This window comes from Pygocentrus nattereri, chromosome 26, assembly GCF_015220715.1.
Source record: "Pygocentrus nattereri isolate fPygNat1 chromosome 26, fPygNat1.pri, whole genome shotgun sequence".
Classification (NCBI taxonomy): domain Eukaryota; kingdom Metazoa; phylum Chordata; class Actinopteri; order Characiformes; family Serrasalmidae; genus Pygocentrus; species Pygocentrus nattereri.
The window spans coordinates 26,130,167-26,148,412 of NC_051236.1; the positions used below are offsets into that span (position 1 = coordinate 26,130,167).

General features: G+C 38.6%; 1 protein-coding gene across 4 annotated transcripts in view; it reads left to right on the forward strand.

Annotated features, from left to right (window-relative positions):
• The first annotated feature begins 568 nt into the window (after nucleotides 1–568).
• tmem131 (transmembrane protein 131) overlaps nucleotides 569–18,246 on the forward strand; it is a 56,717-nt gene continuing 39,039 nt past the window's right edge. For all 4 annotated transcript variants that reach the window (XM_017698083.2, XM_017698084.2, XM_017698085.2 and 1 more), the window contains exons 1-3: nucleotides 569–713; nucleotides 14,007–14,068; nucleotides 16,057–16,097. In XM_017698083.2, coding sequence (XP_017553572.2) covers nucleotides 590–713; nucleotides 14,007–14,068; nucleotides 16,057–16,097 — 227 coding nt within the window. In that variant the 5' untranslated portion in view covers nucleotides 569–589. The remainder of the gene's footprint in view (nucleotides 714–14,006; nucleotides 14,069–16,056; nucleotides 16,098–18,246) is intronic.

Below are 18,246 nucleotides of genomic sequence, written 5' to 3' on the forward strand. Positions count from 1 at the left end.
TCAGAGCTGTTGTTTTATTTTATTCATCATTATTACCACTGCACAAATGTAACATTCTACTGCCATGTAAATAACACATCGCAACAGTTATTCTATACAGTGTACATCTCCAACATGTTCATGTATATATCTACACATCTATAATCTATTTTTTTGCATATCTATAAGTAATTTATTCTATATACTGTAATGTTGCACTATGCCTATTTATTGCACACTTGCACACTCTCTTTTTGCACTATTTGCTACTATTTGCACTTCTGGTAGATGCTAACTGCATTTCGTTGCCATGTACTTGTACTGAGTAATGACAATAAAGTTGAATCTATCTATCTACACACACACACACACACATATATATATATATATATATGTAGTTTTTTTAGTATTTTAATATATTAAATTAATGAATTCATTTGTGTGGTGTAGCACGTGAGCACGTGTACCTAATTCTAAGAGCAGAGAGCGATACCGAGCGCGTCCGCCGAGTGTCTCCCCTGAGCGCGTCTCCGCTGCTTTATGCCTGCATGCGAGCAGGCGCTGTAGTTTTGTCGTCCGCGCACACACATACTGATAGAGAAACAGCAGCATGGCGAGCGAGGAGAGCGCACAGAGTTCCTCACATCCAGCAAGAACAAAGTCAACATCGTGCATGAGGATCCTGCGGGTCTTATTTATTGCAATAATTCACGTGTCACAGGCGAACAAGCAAGGTAGCTGTTTTACCGAACTGTTCCAGTGCGGGTGTTGTTATGAGGCGAGGGCCTGTCGGGCTCGGTTTTCCCCCTGATGAGTGGCGGCTCTCTAGCTGGCTAACTGCTGCTCCAACTGCAGGCTAACGACTTAGCACTTTCAGTTAACCCTAACCCAGTAATGCTACAGCCGGACGACAGTTAGCCTGTTATGGTGTACCTTTGGAGTGCAAAGTAGAGAGCAAGTACTTGAAAAATACTAAGTAGCGAGTTGTATACACTTTATTGTGTAAGATAACAGTGTTGCTTTAGCTAAGTTACATTTGAAATAGCTAAAGCTAACCAAGCAAGCAAATCTTGCCTGAATAGCTTGTTTAGCCTGCTGGTTATTTATGTTTGCTCCCCTAATTCGACTTGGCGCTAGTTTAGTGTTTACACCAAATTAAACTGAATGAGATTTTCTCGAATGGAACATAAAGTCAGATATGCTGTTTTTACCTCAAGGCGCCGTTTGGAGCTGGAGCTGAAGTAGCTTGTTAGCGAACGCTAGCCGAGGTCTAGGTCGAGAGCTTTTTGGCTATTAGCGTTAGCTGGCGTTAAAAGCTCAGCAGCTATGTGAGGACACAGAAGCCTGGGTTTGAATTGAAACCGCTTCCTTATTCAAAACATGTCATTTCAAATACTGGAGTGATTTTCTTTGGAGTTGACAGGTCGTTAGTTTTCTGTCTCGATCCTGTTGTCTCGGTAGGTAGCTTAGCTTAGCTTCGCTTAGTTTAGCCAAGTAGCTGCCAGAGTTCAGGCCTGTGTTGTCAGCAGTGACATGTCATGTCAACCAACTTGGCAAAGGTAGGCGGAGGTCACTTGATAGTCATGATTAGAGGTTTAGCTCTGTTCATTTGTGCTGCCTTGAGTCAAGTTAGACCTCTCATAGCTGCATAGAACGAATCTGTTTAACTTGGTTCTTGGCTACACAGTTTCTGAAAAAGTTTGGTGTGTGAAAATCCACCAAGACAACAGAACTGCTTCGTGAGTGGACCAGCGTTACTGTTCAAGCAGAAAGCTAAGACTGTCATGTCAGCTAAGTGACATGACTTTGTCTGCATTGCTTGGAAGTTGTCAATGTTGCTGAAGTGTAATGTAGTACAGTGGGTATTAGCCCACTTACCTGAGCTCAAAAGGCTTGCAGCTCTGCGAAGTACAATCCAGATATCAACTCACTTTGACAGAGCAGCTGTGCCTTTGGTCTTTAGGTTGTTGCATGTGTTGGCAAAGAGTTGGATTAGGACATCACTGGTGTCAGGTTTAGATAGCTGGTGGTTGATTTTGTTTATCTGTCTGGATTGTGCACTGTAAATTCATAGCTTTAAGAATTTAGGTTTTAGTTAAGGTCCCTGTTACAGAGAAACCTCTACAGAGAATAGTGTTTGTCCATAATATTAGCTCTGAAGTTTCTGCTCAAGGCAATATATTGAGCTGGCCTCAGTTTGCTGTTGTAAGTTGTGTTGCTTTGGCTTAAAGTTGAAACATTTGGGGATGGGGTCAGTATAGGTCATTTTAAAATCTGTAGTTTTGTTCTGAAGCACCCAACAGTACAGGCAGATTCAAAATTATGGAGTAGAGATTACAGGGATGTACCAACCATAAAGTCTGAGTGGTTCAAACATTTATACAAGCAGCTGCTTCTTTGGGCTGCGGTTAGCCTCAATTTCTGTGTGGACATGTATTTTTCTTTATAAGGATGCAAGTCACTGAGGTGATTAAGCTCTAGATACCGTTCAACGTGTATCCAGAACACAAACAAAGCTGAAGTAGTTATGGAGGAATGTGAGAGGAATATCTTCTGCTGGCGTTAAACAATTGGTGTGATTGTAATGCTGTCAGTATCGTTTCTGAACGCGTTACACTAGTGGTGGCAGAAACCAAATAGTTTCTATGTATAGTAGATCCAGGTGTCTGCAGAACTTCTAAGTTTAATAGTTTTTTTTTTTTTTTGTAGTAAGGATGTGATCTTTGCTTAAAGTGTGCACAGCATGCTACTCTCCTTTGTAATCCTCAGGATTAATCTGGGTCTTTGGCTAGGCCAGGTGTAGAGCAACTCAGATGTGCTATTAGTGCTATTGTGGATGCAAGTACTAACAGTGGTGGATTAGATATCAAAACTGTAGTAGTAGGGCAGCAAAACTTTCTGAAATACAAGTGAGTGCTTTATGAATACCCATAAGGTGATATTACATAACTGTAATAGCAAAACATTATTGTCTACCCAGGAGATATAATCTGAAGTATGTGTGGGAAGTATGGTGCTAATTATTGTTATTGTGACAAATACACTTTTTTGGGAATATTGCATAATTTATATAAAAGTTTCATTAACAAAAAAACATGAGTTCTAATTGATTAGATTTATATTAATATATAATATATTAAACCTCAGAAAAGCTAAATATCATGACATTGTGTACTGTGAAAATGTCTAAGTATCATGGTAATATATTTTATTATATTGCCCACCCCTGCTATGAAGTTGGATGCATGGTTTGCAAAGATAACTTGCAGCTGTCTTTAGATCAGATTGGACCAGTGTGTTTGAGCATTTGCAGTGTTTTGTTATTGTGAAGTTATAAGTGAAGTCGTCTGTGAACACAAGTACCCCCATATATCACTGTGGAAGAAGATCCAAGTCACAGGCTTTGTTTTAGCAAATATACTATGGCTAGACTGTTGCCTTTAGACCTTGGTGGACATGCTGAGGGCCCATAACATTGCTTTGTTGTATTTTGTGTGCAGTTGTGTCCTCACATTCTCAGTTTTGTCTTAGTGGGACATGAATGTTGGATTGTCATTTGGATTGCCTAAGGATGTAAAGTAGAAGGCTTACAAAGAACAAAGAATAGGCCTGTAAAATGATTACATAATTGCCTGGTCGTAATTATTTGAGGTAGTTAGTTATTTAATCTGGCTACAGTTTTCCACAGTCGTTAGATTTCACAGTGATATTGTATTACAACAAGCACAATGTGTGTGAGATACATTTTCATTAGTTGGATTGAGCACAGTAAATGTACATAACGGACATCACTTCTTCTTTTCTTAGTTTTTTTTACACTTTTAACACTGTACTGTGACATGTTTAAGGGGATGTTTGCTAATTTGATGTTAATGTTTGCATGTATGGTTGCTGAACAAATGTTTTTCACTCATATTTTCATGGCCTTAAGAGAGAAATGTAAGCTTTTGAAATTGTCAGCAGGCACGCCGCAATGTGGTGTAATGTATTTTGTTAGCTGTAAAGAGTTGGCTAAGCAAGATAATAAACCAGTTGCGCTTGTTTTAGACCTGTACTTTGTTTGTTGCATAAAAACAAACAAAACACTAAATTAAACTGTTAATTCAAGATATTTGTACAACAGTGTATCATTGCTGTAAATTTAATCACTGGGAGGGGCCTAACGAAGATAACATGAGTCCTTGTCTCCACCTATGTTGGGCCTTTTTTCTGCACTTTCTTGTTCGTATATATGCAGACTCCAAGGCTCTAGTACCTCAGGATTGTGACTCATGACAAAATCATAAAATTCAAAAAGCCTGGGACTATTTTGTCTGAAGCTAGAAAATACCATACTGGTGTAGGGGCACACATCAGCGCATGCTCAGAGATGTAGGTCAGTTTGTTTACAGCGGTGTGTGTTCATATTTAGCAGAAAAAGAAAGGTTTCAGAGGAGGTGGAGGGATTACGTGTATGAGATTGTCAGAAATGTCCAAGTTCAGAGTCAGAGTTTCATGGTATGCTATGGTTGTCGTGATAACTTGCGTCGCAGTATGTTTTTCTGAGTATTTCGTGGGTACTCTCAGAACTTCTGAAACACTGTGAAACTGCATAGAACACAAAACAGACAGATTTAGTCCAAGATTTAGTTAGAGCCTGCAAACAACAGCAGCAAGTATTCAGTAACAGTAGCTGATTCACTGTCAGTCCATTAAGCTATTATGTTACTTTTTGCATTTTATTCAGTCCAGTTGTATCATTAATCTCAGTAAAATGAACTCTTGAGACATATTGTGTATCAAGAGACAGTTTACTCTACTGTACTGGACTAAATCCCACACCTCACGCATTGTGTGTGAAGCTAACTTGTGCAAACCCACTGCAGCTCATGTCTTCACTTGACAATTTTGTGACTACATTTTTGTTTAAAGGCCGTTTTCCTATTTATTTAAACAAATAATTATGGTGACACTGTACAGTGGATCAAAAAAAATATTTAGTCAGCTAATGATTGTGCAAGTTCTCCTACTTAGAAAGATGAGAGAGGTCTGTAATTTTCATCATAGGTTCACTTCAACTATGAGAGACAAAATGAGAAAAAACATCCAGGAAATCTCATTGTAGGATTTTTAAAGAATTTATTTGTAAATTATGGTGGAAAATAATTATTTGGTCACCCACAAGCAAGCAAGCAAGATTTCTGGCTCTCACAGACCTGTAACTTCTTCTTTAAGAAGCTCTTCTGTCCTCCACTCGTCACTTGTCTTAATGGCACCTGTTTGACCTCGTTATCTGTATAAAAGACACCTGTCCACAGCCTCAAACAGTCAGACTCCAAACTCAACCGTGGCCAAGACCAAACAGCTGTCGAAGACACAGGAAGAAAATTGTAGACCTGCACCAGGCTGGGAAGAGTGACTCTACAATAGGCAAGCAGGTTGGTGTGAATAAATCAACTGTGGGAGCAATTGTAAGAAAATGGAAGACATACAAGACCATTGATAATCTCCCTTGATCTGGGGTCCACGCAAGATCTCATCCCATGGGAGCAAAATTATCATCAGAACGGTGAGCAAAAATCCCAGAACTACACAGAGGGACCTGATAAATGACCTGCAGAGAGCTGGGACCAAAGTAACAAAGGCTACCCTCAGTAACACACGACGGCGAGAGGGACCCAAAGCCTGGAGTGCCAGGCGTGTCCCTCTACTTAAGCCAGTACATGTCCAGGCCCATCTGAAGTTTACCTGAGAGCAAATGGATGATCCAGAAGAGGACTGGGAGAATATCATGTGGTCAGATGAAACCAAAATAGAACCTTTTGGTAAAAACTCAACTTGTTGTGTTTGGAGGAAGAAGAATGCTGGGTTGCATCCCAAGAACACCATACCTACTGTGAAGCATGGGGGTGGAAACATCAGGCTTTGGGGCTGTGTATCTGCAAAGGGGACAGGACGACTGATCCGTGTTAAGGGAAGAATGAACGGGGCCATGTATCGTGAGATGTTAAGTCAAAACCTCCTTCCATCAGTGAGAGCATTGAAGATGGAACGTGGCTGGGTCTTCCAGCATGACAATGATCCCAAACACACCGCTCGGGCAACAAAGGAGTGGTTCTGTAAAAAGCATTTCAAGGTCCTGGAGTGGCCTAGCCAGTCTCCAGACCTCGACCCCATAGAAAATTTGTGGAGGGAGTTGAAAGTCCGTGTTGCCCAGCGAGAGCCCCAAAACATCACTGCTCTGGAGGAGATCTGCAGGAGGAATGGGCCAAAATACCAGCTACAGTGTGCAAACCTGGTGAAGACTTGCAGGAAACGTTTGACCTCTGTCATTGCCAACAAAGGTTATGTTACAAAGTATTGAGTTGAACTTTTGTTATTGACCAAATACTTATTTTCCACAATAATTTACAAATAAATTCTTTAAAAATCCTACAATGAGATTTCCTGGATGTTTTTTCTCATTTTGTCTCTCATAGTTGAAATGTACCTATGATGAAAATTACAGACCTCTCTCATCTTTCTAAGTAGGAGAACTTGCACAATCAGTGGCGGACTAAATACTTTTTTGCCCCACTGTATGTGCACGCAGTTGCCCCTTTGTTTGTCAGCATGCTCTATATGTAGTCTGTCCAGCTTGTCTTTTCACTATTCAAGGACGAAGTGCAAATTAAGAATTTGACTCTCCTTAAAAATTGTACTTTTCTTTCAAAAATCCGGTGGTGTCAATCCTCTATTGGGATGTGTACTTCATGTGTCATGCTCTTCATCATTGTTCCATTTGCCCAACAAGATCAGTATATTAATATAATTAATTAAGGCGTGATCATGTGTTCACTTCTAATCGTAAGATAATAAATGCATAAAGTATTTTATGATGTAGTGTATGTAGAGTTTTAGGGCTGCACGATTCGTTAATCATCAGAACAATAAAAGTGAATTGTCTGTACAGTTACAGTGTTGTAATTTAAAGGCAAGTAACAGTTGCCATATATAACAAAATATATGCAGTATTTTTAATCCGCAGTTTGTTGTACATTGTGGCAAAATAGCTTAGCCCTACATCCAAGCGCATACATTTAAAACCTTAAAATGTAGATTGTACCATGATAAATGTGTCTTCATCTTCGCCTATTAGAGTCTACCTTGACTTGGCTTGATTTGATTCATTGCTTTTCCCATTTCATCATTCAGTGCTGTTGAAGCCCAAAGCTATAGACACATTTAATTAGTGGTTTAAGGAATATGCAGTCTAAGATGAAAACTGGTTGACTCCTGGTTGACATTTTGAGTGGTAGCATCATGTCATGAGATTGAATTGTATTCTTTGCACCACTGCTTCTCTTTGAATTCCTGTTTGATCCAGTCATGATATATCCAGTCCCCTCTATGCTTAAGCTGCATTTCTGCCCATACTTGTATCAGTAATAGTAGTTGGTAAAGACTTTTCTTTTATTTTTTTATTTCTTTATTTTTTGGATTGTTTGTATCCTCATTAGCTGTATGAAAGTAACAGCTACTCTCCTCAGGGTCCACTTGATCATGTATCAAGTAAATAAACATCATTACAGTGAATGATGCTGATCAAGTGTGTTTGAGCAGGGAATAGTTGAACCGTGTGGGGCAGGAGGATATTTATTTATTTATTTATTTATTTATTTTTTAAGGTTTGGTATATTGAAACAAAATAGTAGCCATAATGGCAAATTAAAAGACAGTGCAATGATTTTTATTCCGCATTGCACAAATTTATTCAGCTGAAATGAAATCCAATTAAATGAGCCTAATCATACTCTCTTTGTAAAGAATCATGCAATTGGTCAGGGTTTCTTTTACGTACAGGCAATATACACAAAGAAAAGGTTATTGTGACAAAATTATCATAATTACGATCAGTGTTGTCAAATTGCACATCCCTACCAAAGACTGGAGTTGAGTAGCACTGCCCTCACTGATTCAACACATGACAGGCACGCCACTTTCATAATATGGAATTCATGCAATATAGGACAGGCCAGTGTATTTAGTTGTTTAATATGAACATTTTAAAATCTTCTTCTCTAGTGTATGAATGAAAATATTACCTGATCTACTCAGACCTTTTATAGATCATACATCATTTTTGATGTTGGCGAAGTAATGATGATTTCAGGATTAGGTTACATTCAAACATGTGGATGCTCGATATAGTTTGTTAGCACTTTGTTTTCTGTGATCGAATTTTACATGATTGTAGTATTTTCCAGTACATTTTAAAGAACCTTTTGCAGTAAGCCCTCTGCTGTTTAAAACCTCAAAGCTGGCTCATTTTGTGCGCATTAGAAATTGATTTTAGGCGGCTTCAGGAACTGTGTTGAAGTGTTGCTGACTTAAGCGCTTTAGTGCAACTGAAACTTTGGTGGGGGGTGGTGTGTGTTTGTGTGGCTCATGCAAAGCTTCTCTCTGGCATATAGATATCAAATGAAGATTCTCAGCTCTGAGTATTTATCCCCTTCAGAAAAAGGCCGAAAGTCACAAACGATGAGCGCTGTTGTTGTGAGATTCATTGGGTTTATTTAAACCTTTTGTGTATGTACAGCAGAGTGTGTAGCTGGGGCTTAACCACACGACATATTGATATACAAGGTAATGATCTGATTAAGATGGTCATGATTTCTTGAGTCGGCAATAAATGGAAATATGTACGCTGACTAAGTTTTAAATGGTCTTATTTGTCTCTCTTGCATTAAGAAGAGTCTGGTGGGCACACCCATTTATATGCGTTATATATTTTTGTTGCACATTGTTTTGCTTTTACTGTTTATTCTCTGCTTAGCCTCAGCCTCACATGCTCAGCCCACAGAGGTACATGTATATGATATATGTTGCATGTTAAGCTGACCACAGCTATTGAGGTTTTGTAAGTTGTATTCTACGTGTGTACATGTTTGTGCAACTGTCTGGTGGGGCAACACCTTTTTGATGTGACTGAGCCTTTGGGTGCAACTTAGTAGTAGGTTCATTAAAAAATGTTTATAACGTTTACGCCATATTTAAAAGTTGTTGCATTTTCTCAGAGGCCTTTAGGAGCTAGTAAATTAGATATACGTGAGTATTTTGACACGTGCCACTTTATTTCCTGTGGATGTGTCGACTCTAGCACTGTTTTAAAAATTGCCTCTACATGTCGCACATCCAACCGCTTGTGGCTTGTTGGTTTCCATGTCAGTCAAACGATCATTTTGTGTCGAGTTAGACTGTTCTTGGTTACAGTAAGTGACCAAATGCATCAAGCTCTGACGTTTGAGACTACTTTCTGTTCTGAACTAATGCAGATTGACTTGATATTAGGAGGGGTTTGCTGATCTGCAAAATTAGATCTAAACAATGTTTATTTAAAGACATATTTTTCATTCTTAAGTAGAATAATAAAGAAAGTAACATCATAAGTGTGAAAACGTTGGCAGCAGAATACATCAAGGCCAATATTTATTATTGTAACAATGTTGTCTGTTGCCACTCTTACGTAACATAAACACAATGCAAAGTTTTTGTTTAAAGAGAGGATTCTTTTGAGTATTTAACTAAAAAGACACGGAAACCACATCTTAGATGTTGATAAACAGTTAAGAGAGCTGAACTGGGCTAGACTACATGACTAAATGGTGACCTCAAGGACCTAGAGCTTTGCAATATGGCAAAAAATGGTATCACAATAAACAAAATTCATATATCGATGCATATTGCATTAAATGACACATCATTATTTCTTTCAAGTTTGAAGGTTGACGTTTGCTCCTGGGAGATTATTTGCTGTTTTAAACTATCCTTTACAATCAGAACACAACAAACACTCACCAGACAGTGGCTGCAGTTTTTGTAATAGTCATAACTTAAGAAAGAAAATTTGTCTGGTGACGAATGCTTGGCTATCCTGTTACACATGCTAAACAAGTGGCCAACAGCAGTGCTGAACTGTTTAGTTTCTCAACAACGTCAACTTAGTACAAACGGCAAACGCTAGCTGGCTCAGTGATGGATCACACCGTCTTACTGCCATCACTCCTACCACATCCATGCCAGGGCACATCACAGTATTCAGACCCCAGCTAGCAGACCACTGGATTTCTCCATTCTATCATAGTAATTTGAGGGGTGGGCTGCAATATATCAACACCAGACAGTCCTCATTTTAGGTATGTTTAAACTGAAAGCGGTGCTTTTGTGTCGTGTTTGATCTGCGGTATCATCAATTCGTGTTGTGCGAGTGACGGAGCGCTGCTTCAAGTTAGCCAGCTGCTAAAAACGGCTAGCCTGGAAAGATAGCGTTCTCCCACTTTCCAATGCCTCACAGCTTCCTCAGTTTACTTTCGTTTAAATCAGGGCTGTAACTGACATGAACCCACTTCTTTCTTTCACTTTCGTTGCTTGGCAATGCACTAATACAAAAATTTGACTTTTTGAGCACTGTAATAGTGCTGTAGTTGTGAGGATTGTGATTGTGATTTAACACTGCTAAAGCTTGTTAAGATGTACCGAAAGAGGTGAGTTCAAAGCCAGTATAGTAACACCACTGATCTCGTCACTCACACTTGGTCACAGAGAACAGATTACTGGTCACTCCACTCAAACAGGGAATATCTGACTCCACGTTTCGGCCGTTGCTGAAGACTCATCTTACTCATGCCCCCCCCTCTCTAATTGTCAAAAAACTCTGAAGTGCGCCCTCTCATGGCGACAGCGCAGTAGTATCGCTTTCCTTGCAGTAGAAAACGGCATCAGGGCTGTCGCTAGAAAGGGGAAGTGTGAGAATAATGTACTATATCAATTTATCAGACATGTCTTAACGCTCTATTGAGAAAGTTACATCGCGATAATTATAGTTATCGTTTCATCTCCCAGCCCTACCTCCAGGTAGTTTGTCCAGGGCTGCAGTTGTGACATGTTGGTCTCCTTTAAAAAAAATAAAAATCATCCCTATTCGTCACAGTCAGCAGTCTTTTAATGTGGAAAGTTAATGACGTTTTTGTGGGTTTGGCTCTATGTAGACAGTAGGCTGCAATCTCAAAATATTTGTTTTTCTTCTTGACTTTATCACATTGTTGTGGTTACACAAGCTGCCGGCTGCTTCTGTGTCATAATCAAAAAGATCTGGTTGGTGTGATTTTTATTTGCTTGTTTGAAAGTCAGGGAAAAGTCTAGATACATATTGATGCATGAGCAAAAAATGAGACTTGACTGTTTCTCTGCAGTGATCTCAATGCTAGTCTACAGTACTGTGAAAAAATGTTTGAACATCTAAGAAAAGCAAAGCTATTTCTGGCAGTAAATGTTCATTTGCCTGAAAAAACCGACAGTGTGTTGGCCTAACCATTTCTAAACCTCTCCTAAAGGAAGCCCTGTATTTATACTTACGGTCTGATAACTGGTAAATATAGTGAAATGTGCTGCTGATGGACTTTAACAAATCTATGCACTGGCTGGAGTGCCCCAAGAATGACCCACACATCTGTCTGTTTTCTTCAAACCAGTATGACATTAATAACCTATTTTCGAAATAAAAAGCTTATGTTTTGTGCTTTTATTCTGTTATTGAATAATGTTTTGCTGGGGAAAAATAGAATACACTACCTAGATAAATAGATTTAAAACAATTTCCATTACGTGCATCAAATATTTGCACGGTACTGTAAATGTCCAAAGAAATGACATTTAATTAACAATAAAGGAACAGTGCTAGTATAAAATAAATATTTGAATGTTGATTAAATGATTCAGAATTAAAATTAAGGTTGATGGTGTGAAATTATTTTTCCTCCTCAGGCCTAATACTTTTGAGGACTTTACATTTTTTTAATGTGTGGACACATAAAGACTGTTGAGCTGTACGAGTGTAGAGCATAGCATGACCTGTCTCTCCCACTATAAACTTCACTAGAGTTACACCACTCAACTGTCTAATAATAGCGTTAGGAGTTCAGTGATATGGTGCTGAATTTGAAAACTGAGTAGCTTGGAGAGGCCTTGTTTTTGTGTATTTGTAAATTTCTAAATGCACTGTAACTGTCAAAGAAAAATGAAAGTTGTAAATAAAGCTGTGGAGCTTACTGTGCGATTAGCTGCTTTAACAAGCTAAAGAAACAAACTAAACTTTCACCTACTGACCAAAGGATTATTTTTCATGTGTCATTTCCATTTTCCTTAATATTTGGGCATTTACGTGGAATTTATTTGGAAGGATAAAAAAAAGCTAAATAGAATCAGTTGACTATTTTTGCAGATGATCAAATGGGGAAATTAATATGAGAAACCAGAGTCGTCAGCTGAAGGGGTTATTTGAAATAGTAGTGAAGGTACTTTTTATAGACATTTATTAAACTCATGTATGTTACTTGCTTAGACTGTGTAAGATGACTGCAAACTTGGTCAGTGTGGCCTCAATGTGGTTATTGAGGTGATCATATTGACAGTTTGGTGTGTTTATTTTTATTTAAAAATAAGTCTGTCTTATCTTATGTCTGTCGATTACCAGGCCAGTGAGATCAACAAGTCTCTGTTTATTTAAAAGCTCAGTAAGCTTTCCCCTTTTCCCTTTTTTCTAGTGAAATGGAAAGTAAAGAATGAACTCGGTACAGTTCTTTAAGACTAATCACAGTGAAAATCTTACTGTTACAGTCATAGTGCACTAGAATTTAAACATTTAGGCTGTCCACATGTTGAATATAACAGAGGTAAGCTCTACGTACAGTATTTCTTTTCTATTTTTTGCCTTTCTTAGAAGCAGTGTGCTAGTTACTTTTGTGGCTGGGTGTAGCTACATACACTGAACCTTTTTTACAGCACACAGAAAGCCTAATGTGACTTCTCCTGCATCCTTTCATTACACTGAAAACATGTCAAACATACCATTGTAGTGCTATACATGTCCTCTAGACTAGGGGTCTACAATTTGTCAATATTGTATCGTTATCATGATTTATTTAGTTGAACGACTGCATGTTTCATTACAAAGAGAGCATAATTCATCATGTTTTCATTGTATAATGTTGTATAATGATTTAGCTGTTATTTAAATTAACAGTTACTTAATCCTACTCAGTGTACTTAATCAGGTTACTCCGTATCAGACTCCATATTGGCGAGTACTAAAAATTATATACTTGTCCTCGGACTGCAAAAATGGTATTGATGCAGGCCGAATGCCCACCTCTACTGTAGACTTTTATTCTATTGACCTACTTGACAGAGTTAAGCATATTGTCATGGGTGAATGTCAGATATGTCCAAAAGATATTCATACTAAACATGATGTGCAGTGCAGGCTATAAACCAAAAGTTGACCTTACTCCTTCTCAGACATGAGTCTCAGAATCGTTTGGTTGTAGTAATAATAATAATAATAATAATAATAATAATAATTTTTAAAATCATGCCAAAAAACAACACACTTACTAAATCTGATCTAGCTCCAGCACCCCCCCCGCGACCCTGACGGAGAAGCGGCTTAGAAAATGGATGGATGGATGGATGGATGGACTCACTTTACCTCTCACTTCTGTTCATCTGGACATAAAAATGCTTAATTTTGTGCATTTGCTTGTTGAGTGACTTCAGTGCTGCTGTAAAAGGTCATATTTGGTTTTAAACTTGGAAGCTGAGGTACGAAAAAGGGCTTTAACTGGTTTAGACTTTATGATTACATCCGTTTTGACCTTTTTGTGCCGTGGTAGCCTGCTGTAGTGCTACTTGGGTCTGAGGACCATTTTTAGTATCTCCAGGAAGTCTGCTAAAACTATCTGTCCAAACAAAGCATGCTGTCACTATATAATTACACTGTTCTGTACAGGACAGATATTTCAAATGATGATGCATTGAGGTACACTCTGGCTCTAAAGCATGTCAAGATGGCAGTAATGACCCCTTTTTTTCAGGCCTTTGTGTTGTGTGGTGAGTAATGGTGTCTGAATTTGATGCTCTCCCAGTGTGCCACTTAACACTCTTATCAGTCTGTATGGCATTGTGTGCTGATACCTAAACCTCATGGGAATATGTTCTGTGTCTGTCTACAGCTTTCGTCCAGTCAAACAAAATCTTGGAGGTACTACATTTTGGGGATGGAGGTCTCTTGCAGGTAAGCCTTGGGGGGTAGTCACATTTTACATTTGCAGTTCACAGGTGAAAGCCTCCAGGATGTTGCTCAAACAAAAGAAAAAAAACATTTAAAAAAATCTGTGAATGAGCAAAGTTTGCTTATGTTGCTTCAGTTTGTTTGTCCTCTTTAAAGGAATAGTTTGGTAAACAATCAGATGTAAACAATTTCCGACTTACTCCAGATGTAGATCAGTCATGTTTTCTTCTTTAGATTCACACTTGACTCATGTTACTAACAAACGCTAGACGTAAATTCAAGAGATTCAAGAGGTTCAAGAGTTTGTCATATGCACAGCAGAAACAGGCAGTTACTGTACAATGAAATTCTTACTTTGCTGTTCTTCCATTCACCAAATATGATCTTAGAATAAAAAATAGAAAAATAGAAAAAATATAATAAAATAAGAATAACACTAAGAATAATAGTAAAAAGTACAGTTATGTGCAAAGTTGAAAGAAAATTAAAGTTGCATGTGCTTATGTGCAAGTATATAAAGCAGTGCTTCATAAAGTTCGTGTAGCAAGTAATAGATGTAAACAGTAGCGTTCTGTGCAGTAACAGATGTAAACAGTAGCGTTCTGTGCAGTAACAGATGTAAACAGTAGTGTTCTGACAGCAGCAGTACAGTATATGTAAGGTGCAGTTATTGAGTGCAAGGTCGGCCAAAAATTAAACCAGTTCAGAGTGGGAGGGGGGGGGGGGTAGTGAGTGAGGTGTTCACAAGCCTGATGGCCTGTGAATAGAAACTATTGGTCAGCCTTGTAGTCCTGGACTTCACACTCCTGTAGTGTCTGCCTGAAGGTAGGAGTGTGAAGAATCTGTGCTGGGGGTGTGATGTACCTGATGTTGTGGGCCCTCCTGATGATCTTGGTGTGATAAGTATCCTGTAGTGAGGGGAAGGTTGCTCCTGAGATGGCCTGTGCAGTTTTGATCACGAAACTCCACCCAGATAGAAATGGAAATATTTTTTGACCATTAACCGACTGTCATTACTCTGCAATTAATCATTGATTGACAACAACACTTTATTGAATACATAACCACAGCGTGATGTAAAACATAGCAAGGTAATCTGCTTCATCTACTTCATCTACTTGCACCTGTTTACCACACATTATTTGCCCGAGGTAACGTCTTGGTCAGGGCTAGCTTGAAGTTCATCATTTAAACAACAGTCAACCTAAAACCTTTTATGTATGGAGGCCAGCCATTCACTTAACAAACACTTGAATTCCAAGCGTGGTACCGTGATAGGATGCCATGTGTGCAACAAGTCCAGTCATGAAACTTCCTCACTACTAAATATTCCACAGTCAGAGGTATAATAACAAAGTGGAAGAGATTGGAAACGGCAGCAACTCGGCCATGAAGTGATTGGCTATGTAAAATGACACAGCGGGGGTCAGCGGATGCTGAGGGGCATAGTGCGCAGAGGCCGGCAACTTTCTGCAGAGTCAATCGCTACAGACCTCCAAACTTCATATGGCCTTCAGATTAGTTGAAGGACCGTGCATGGAGAGCTCCCCTTTGTGTGTGTGTGTGTGTGTGTAAATTTAAAAAATTGTGTAAATTAGACCCCCCCCCCAAACTATTCCTTTAATCTGTACATAAATAGAAGGAGCAAGAAAGATTTTTCTATGCCACTGTTTTTCCAGTCAAAATCCCAAGAGTTGTAGTTGAACAATGTCTGTCATCATTTGATTACATCTCTCCAAAACTCCAAGGAACTTTTCTGTTTATATAGTGGCATGGCTTATGGGTATTGGTGAGGAGCGCTGAGCTTGATTGGCAAGAATCATTTGTTGACCCATTGTGTGCATAATTTTCTCTCTCTCTCACTTTCTCTTTTTCTTTCTCTTTCTAAAGGTTCTATATCATCTTTTTTGTTTTTTCCCCTCTTTTTCTAGAAGTGTACGTCACAGCCCAAACCATTAAATGTCCAATTTGTCTCATGTTTCTCTTTATAGGCAGAGTCTGACATTGACCTTAGCTCATATCATCAAAAAAGGTAAGAACTGTTTTTTCTTCTTTTTTTTCTTCTCTATTATCTGTATTAAATTTAGCACATGGCTCACATTAAGTTGGCCAGGCATTCATTGGGTGTTTTAACAAAACGCATGAGCTGAATTTTAAACTTTTTTTTTTTCTTCAAGAATGCTATAGTATTTAATACCAAAGTATTTACAGGTTTATTTTCTATACCTGGTTTGGCTAACCAGTTCTTGATTTATATTAGATCGGTTATGCTGCTGATTTAACGAACCAGTGTGATGGCTGGAGTGCACTGAGAAATTAGAACCAAACGTGCGTTCTTCTCTGTTCTAACCAAATATCAGCAGCAAATAAAAAACGAATCTCAACTTTTACAGTATTTGTGTTTAGTTGTGTTTATTCTAATGTTTACTGCTGAGATAAATTGGTTTTCTGTGTTTGCACAGTATTGCTTTTGAGATTGAGTGATAATGCAGCAGAGCAGTCTGTTATCGCTTTGGAGGGAGCTGCCTTTTATATCATGCTCGCTTTGGATTCCTCAATCCGGTAGAACAACTCTAGCATACTAGGCAACCGGTTCACTCAGCTAACCAATCAAAACTGTCCAGCTCAGGGCATTGATGGCCAGCTCTGATTGGTTAGGCTTGTATTCTGTGGTTTGTCATCTTTGCTGTTGGTTGAGAAAGACACACCCTTAGGGAGCCAACCTCAAGTAACATAATGCTCATGTTGTGTTCATAGAGGTAAAATGAGTAATGCCTCAGCACCAAGACATTGTGGCGTATTCACTCTAAGTCTGCGGTCTGTTTAATAATCTAAAATCTGAAATACGTTGCGTGTTTATTCTACAAACATAAATGATCACATCTAAAGTCTTTTCTTTATAAGATTGTGAAGTGTGACACTGTAATAGTTGCATGTACACTCTGAGTACTCTGAGTACTATATATATTTTCTGAACTTCTAGCATACTTGCTGAACTTTGTCTTCTGATAATGGAACTTTTATCGCAGGCAGTAATTCCTGTGTCTTTGTACCCTAGCGTCATGCTCATGAGCACAATGACAGGTGCTTAGAGCTGCTTTTAAAAGCTTGCTTTCATTTTAGCTCTTTTCCTCTTGCTGTGGTTTAGCAGTCATATCAGCAGCCAGGCTAAACCGTCCTCTGTGCACACTGTATCTCTCTAATCATGGATATCTACCAACAGTCAAAAACACCACATCTTCCCCTTTCCCCTCTTTTAGTGTGTCAGTGGATATGTGTAGAAAAAAGTACTCACTCTCCATATTCAAGGAAGAGCTTTTCATTTGAGTTCTGCAAAATAAATCACCATGGTTACATTGACCACTATTACCTATTTTTGAATCAAAGACAAAAATCCCCACCCACTGAAAGTTTTCACGCTTATTGGAAAAAAAATGGTTCTCATTAGAACTCTTTCAGGGAGAGGGTAACACCTCTGTCACATAAATAAGGTTAATAATTGCAGATTAAATAGCCAAGAAATATAGAAATAAAAATGTGTATAGTTAAGATGGCGCTTTTTCTTTATTTTATTTGTAGAAGCTTTAAGTAGTTAAACAGCACAAAATAGTTGAACGTGCAACATAGTGGTTCATAACCCAGCTTTCTGTGCAGTGGTAGAGGTCATCTTGACACTTATCCTGACACAAGCATGGATGCTCTGCTCAAACAGGGTGGTAAACCTGTCCTCACATGACCCGTGGTAGGCTAAAGAGTTGAGGGCTGCGCTGAGGAATATGTCAAACTGTCAGAATAACTGGCACTTTTCACTAAAATGCATCTCCTGTTTAACCAGATAAGATCAGATTTGACTTTTTCAGTGTGAAAAGCTAATCAACATGCATATCATCTTTTTTTTTTTCTTTTTTTTTTTACACTTTTATTTACTGTTTTCTCCATCACAATATGATTCTGCAAACTTGACTGGGACACTTTCATCAGCCCCGAGTGGAATAAGTTCATTCTGGATTTCTAGATAACTCGAGCCTCAGGTGTCCTCTGTCTTTCTTTTTTATTGGTTATCCCCTCTTCTACTAGTTAGCACTAAGCAGAAGTGTTTCCACGCAGTGTCTTTAGGAAAGGAAAAAAAAAAGGCAATGCTAGTTTTCTGTTATATCAGGACTTCAAATGTCATTCAGTGC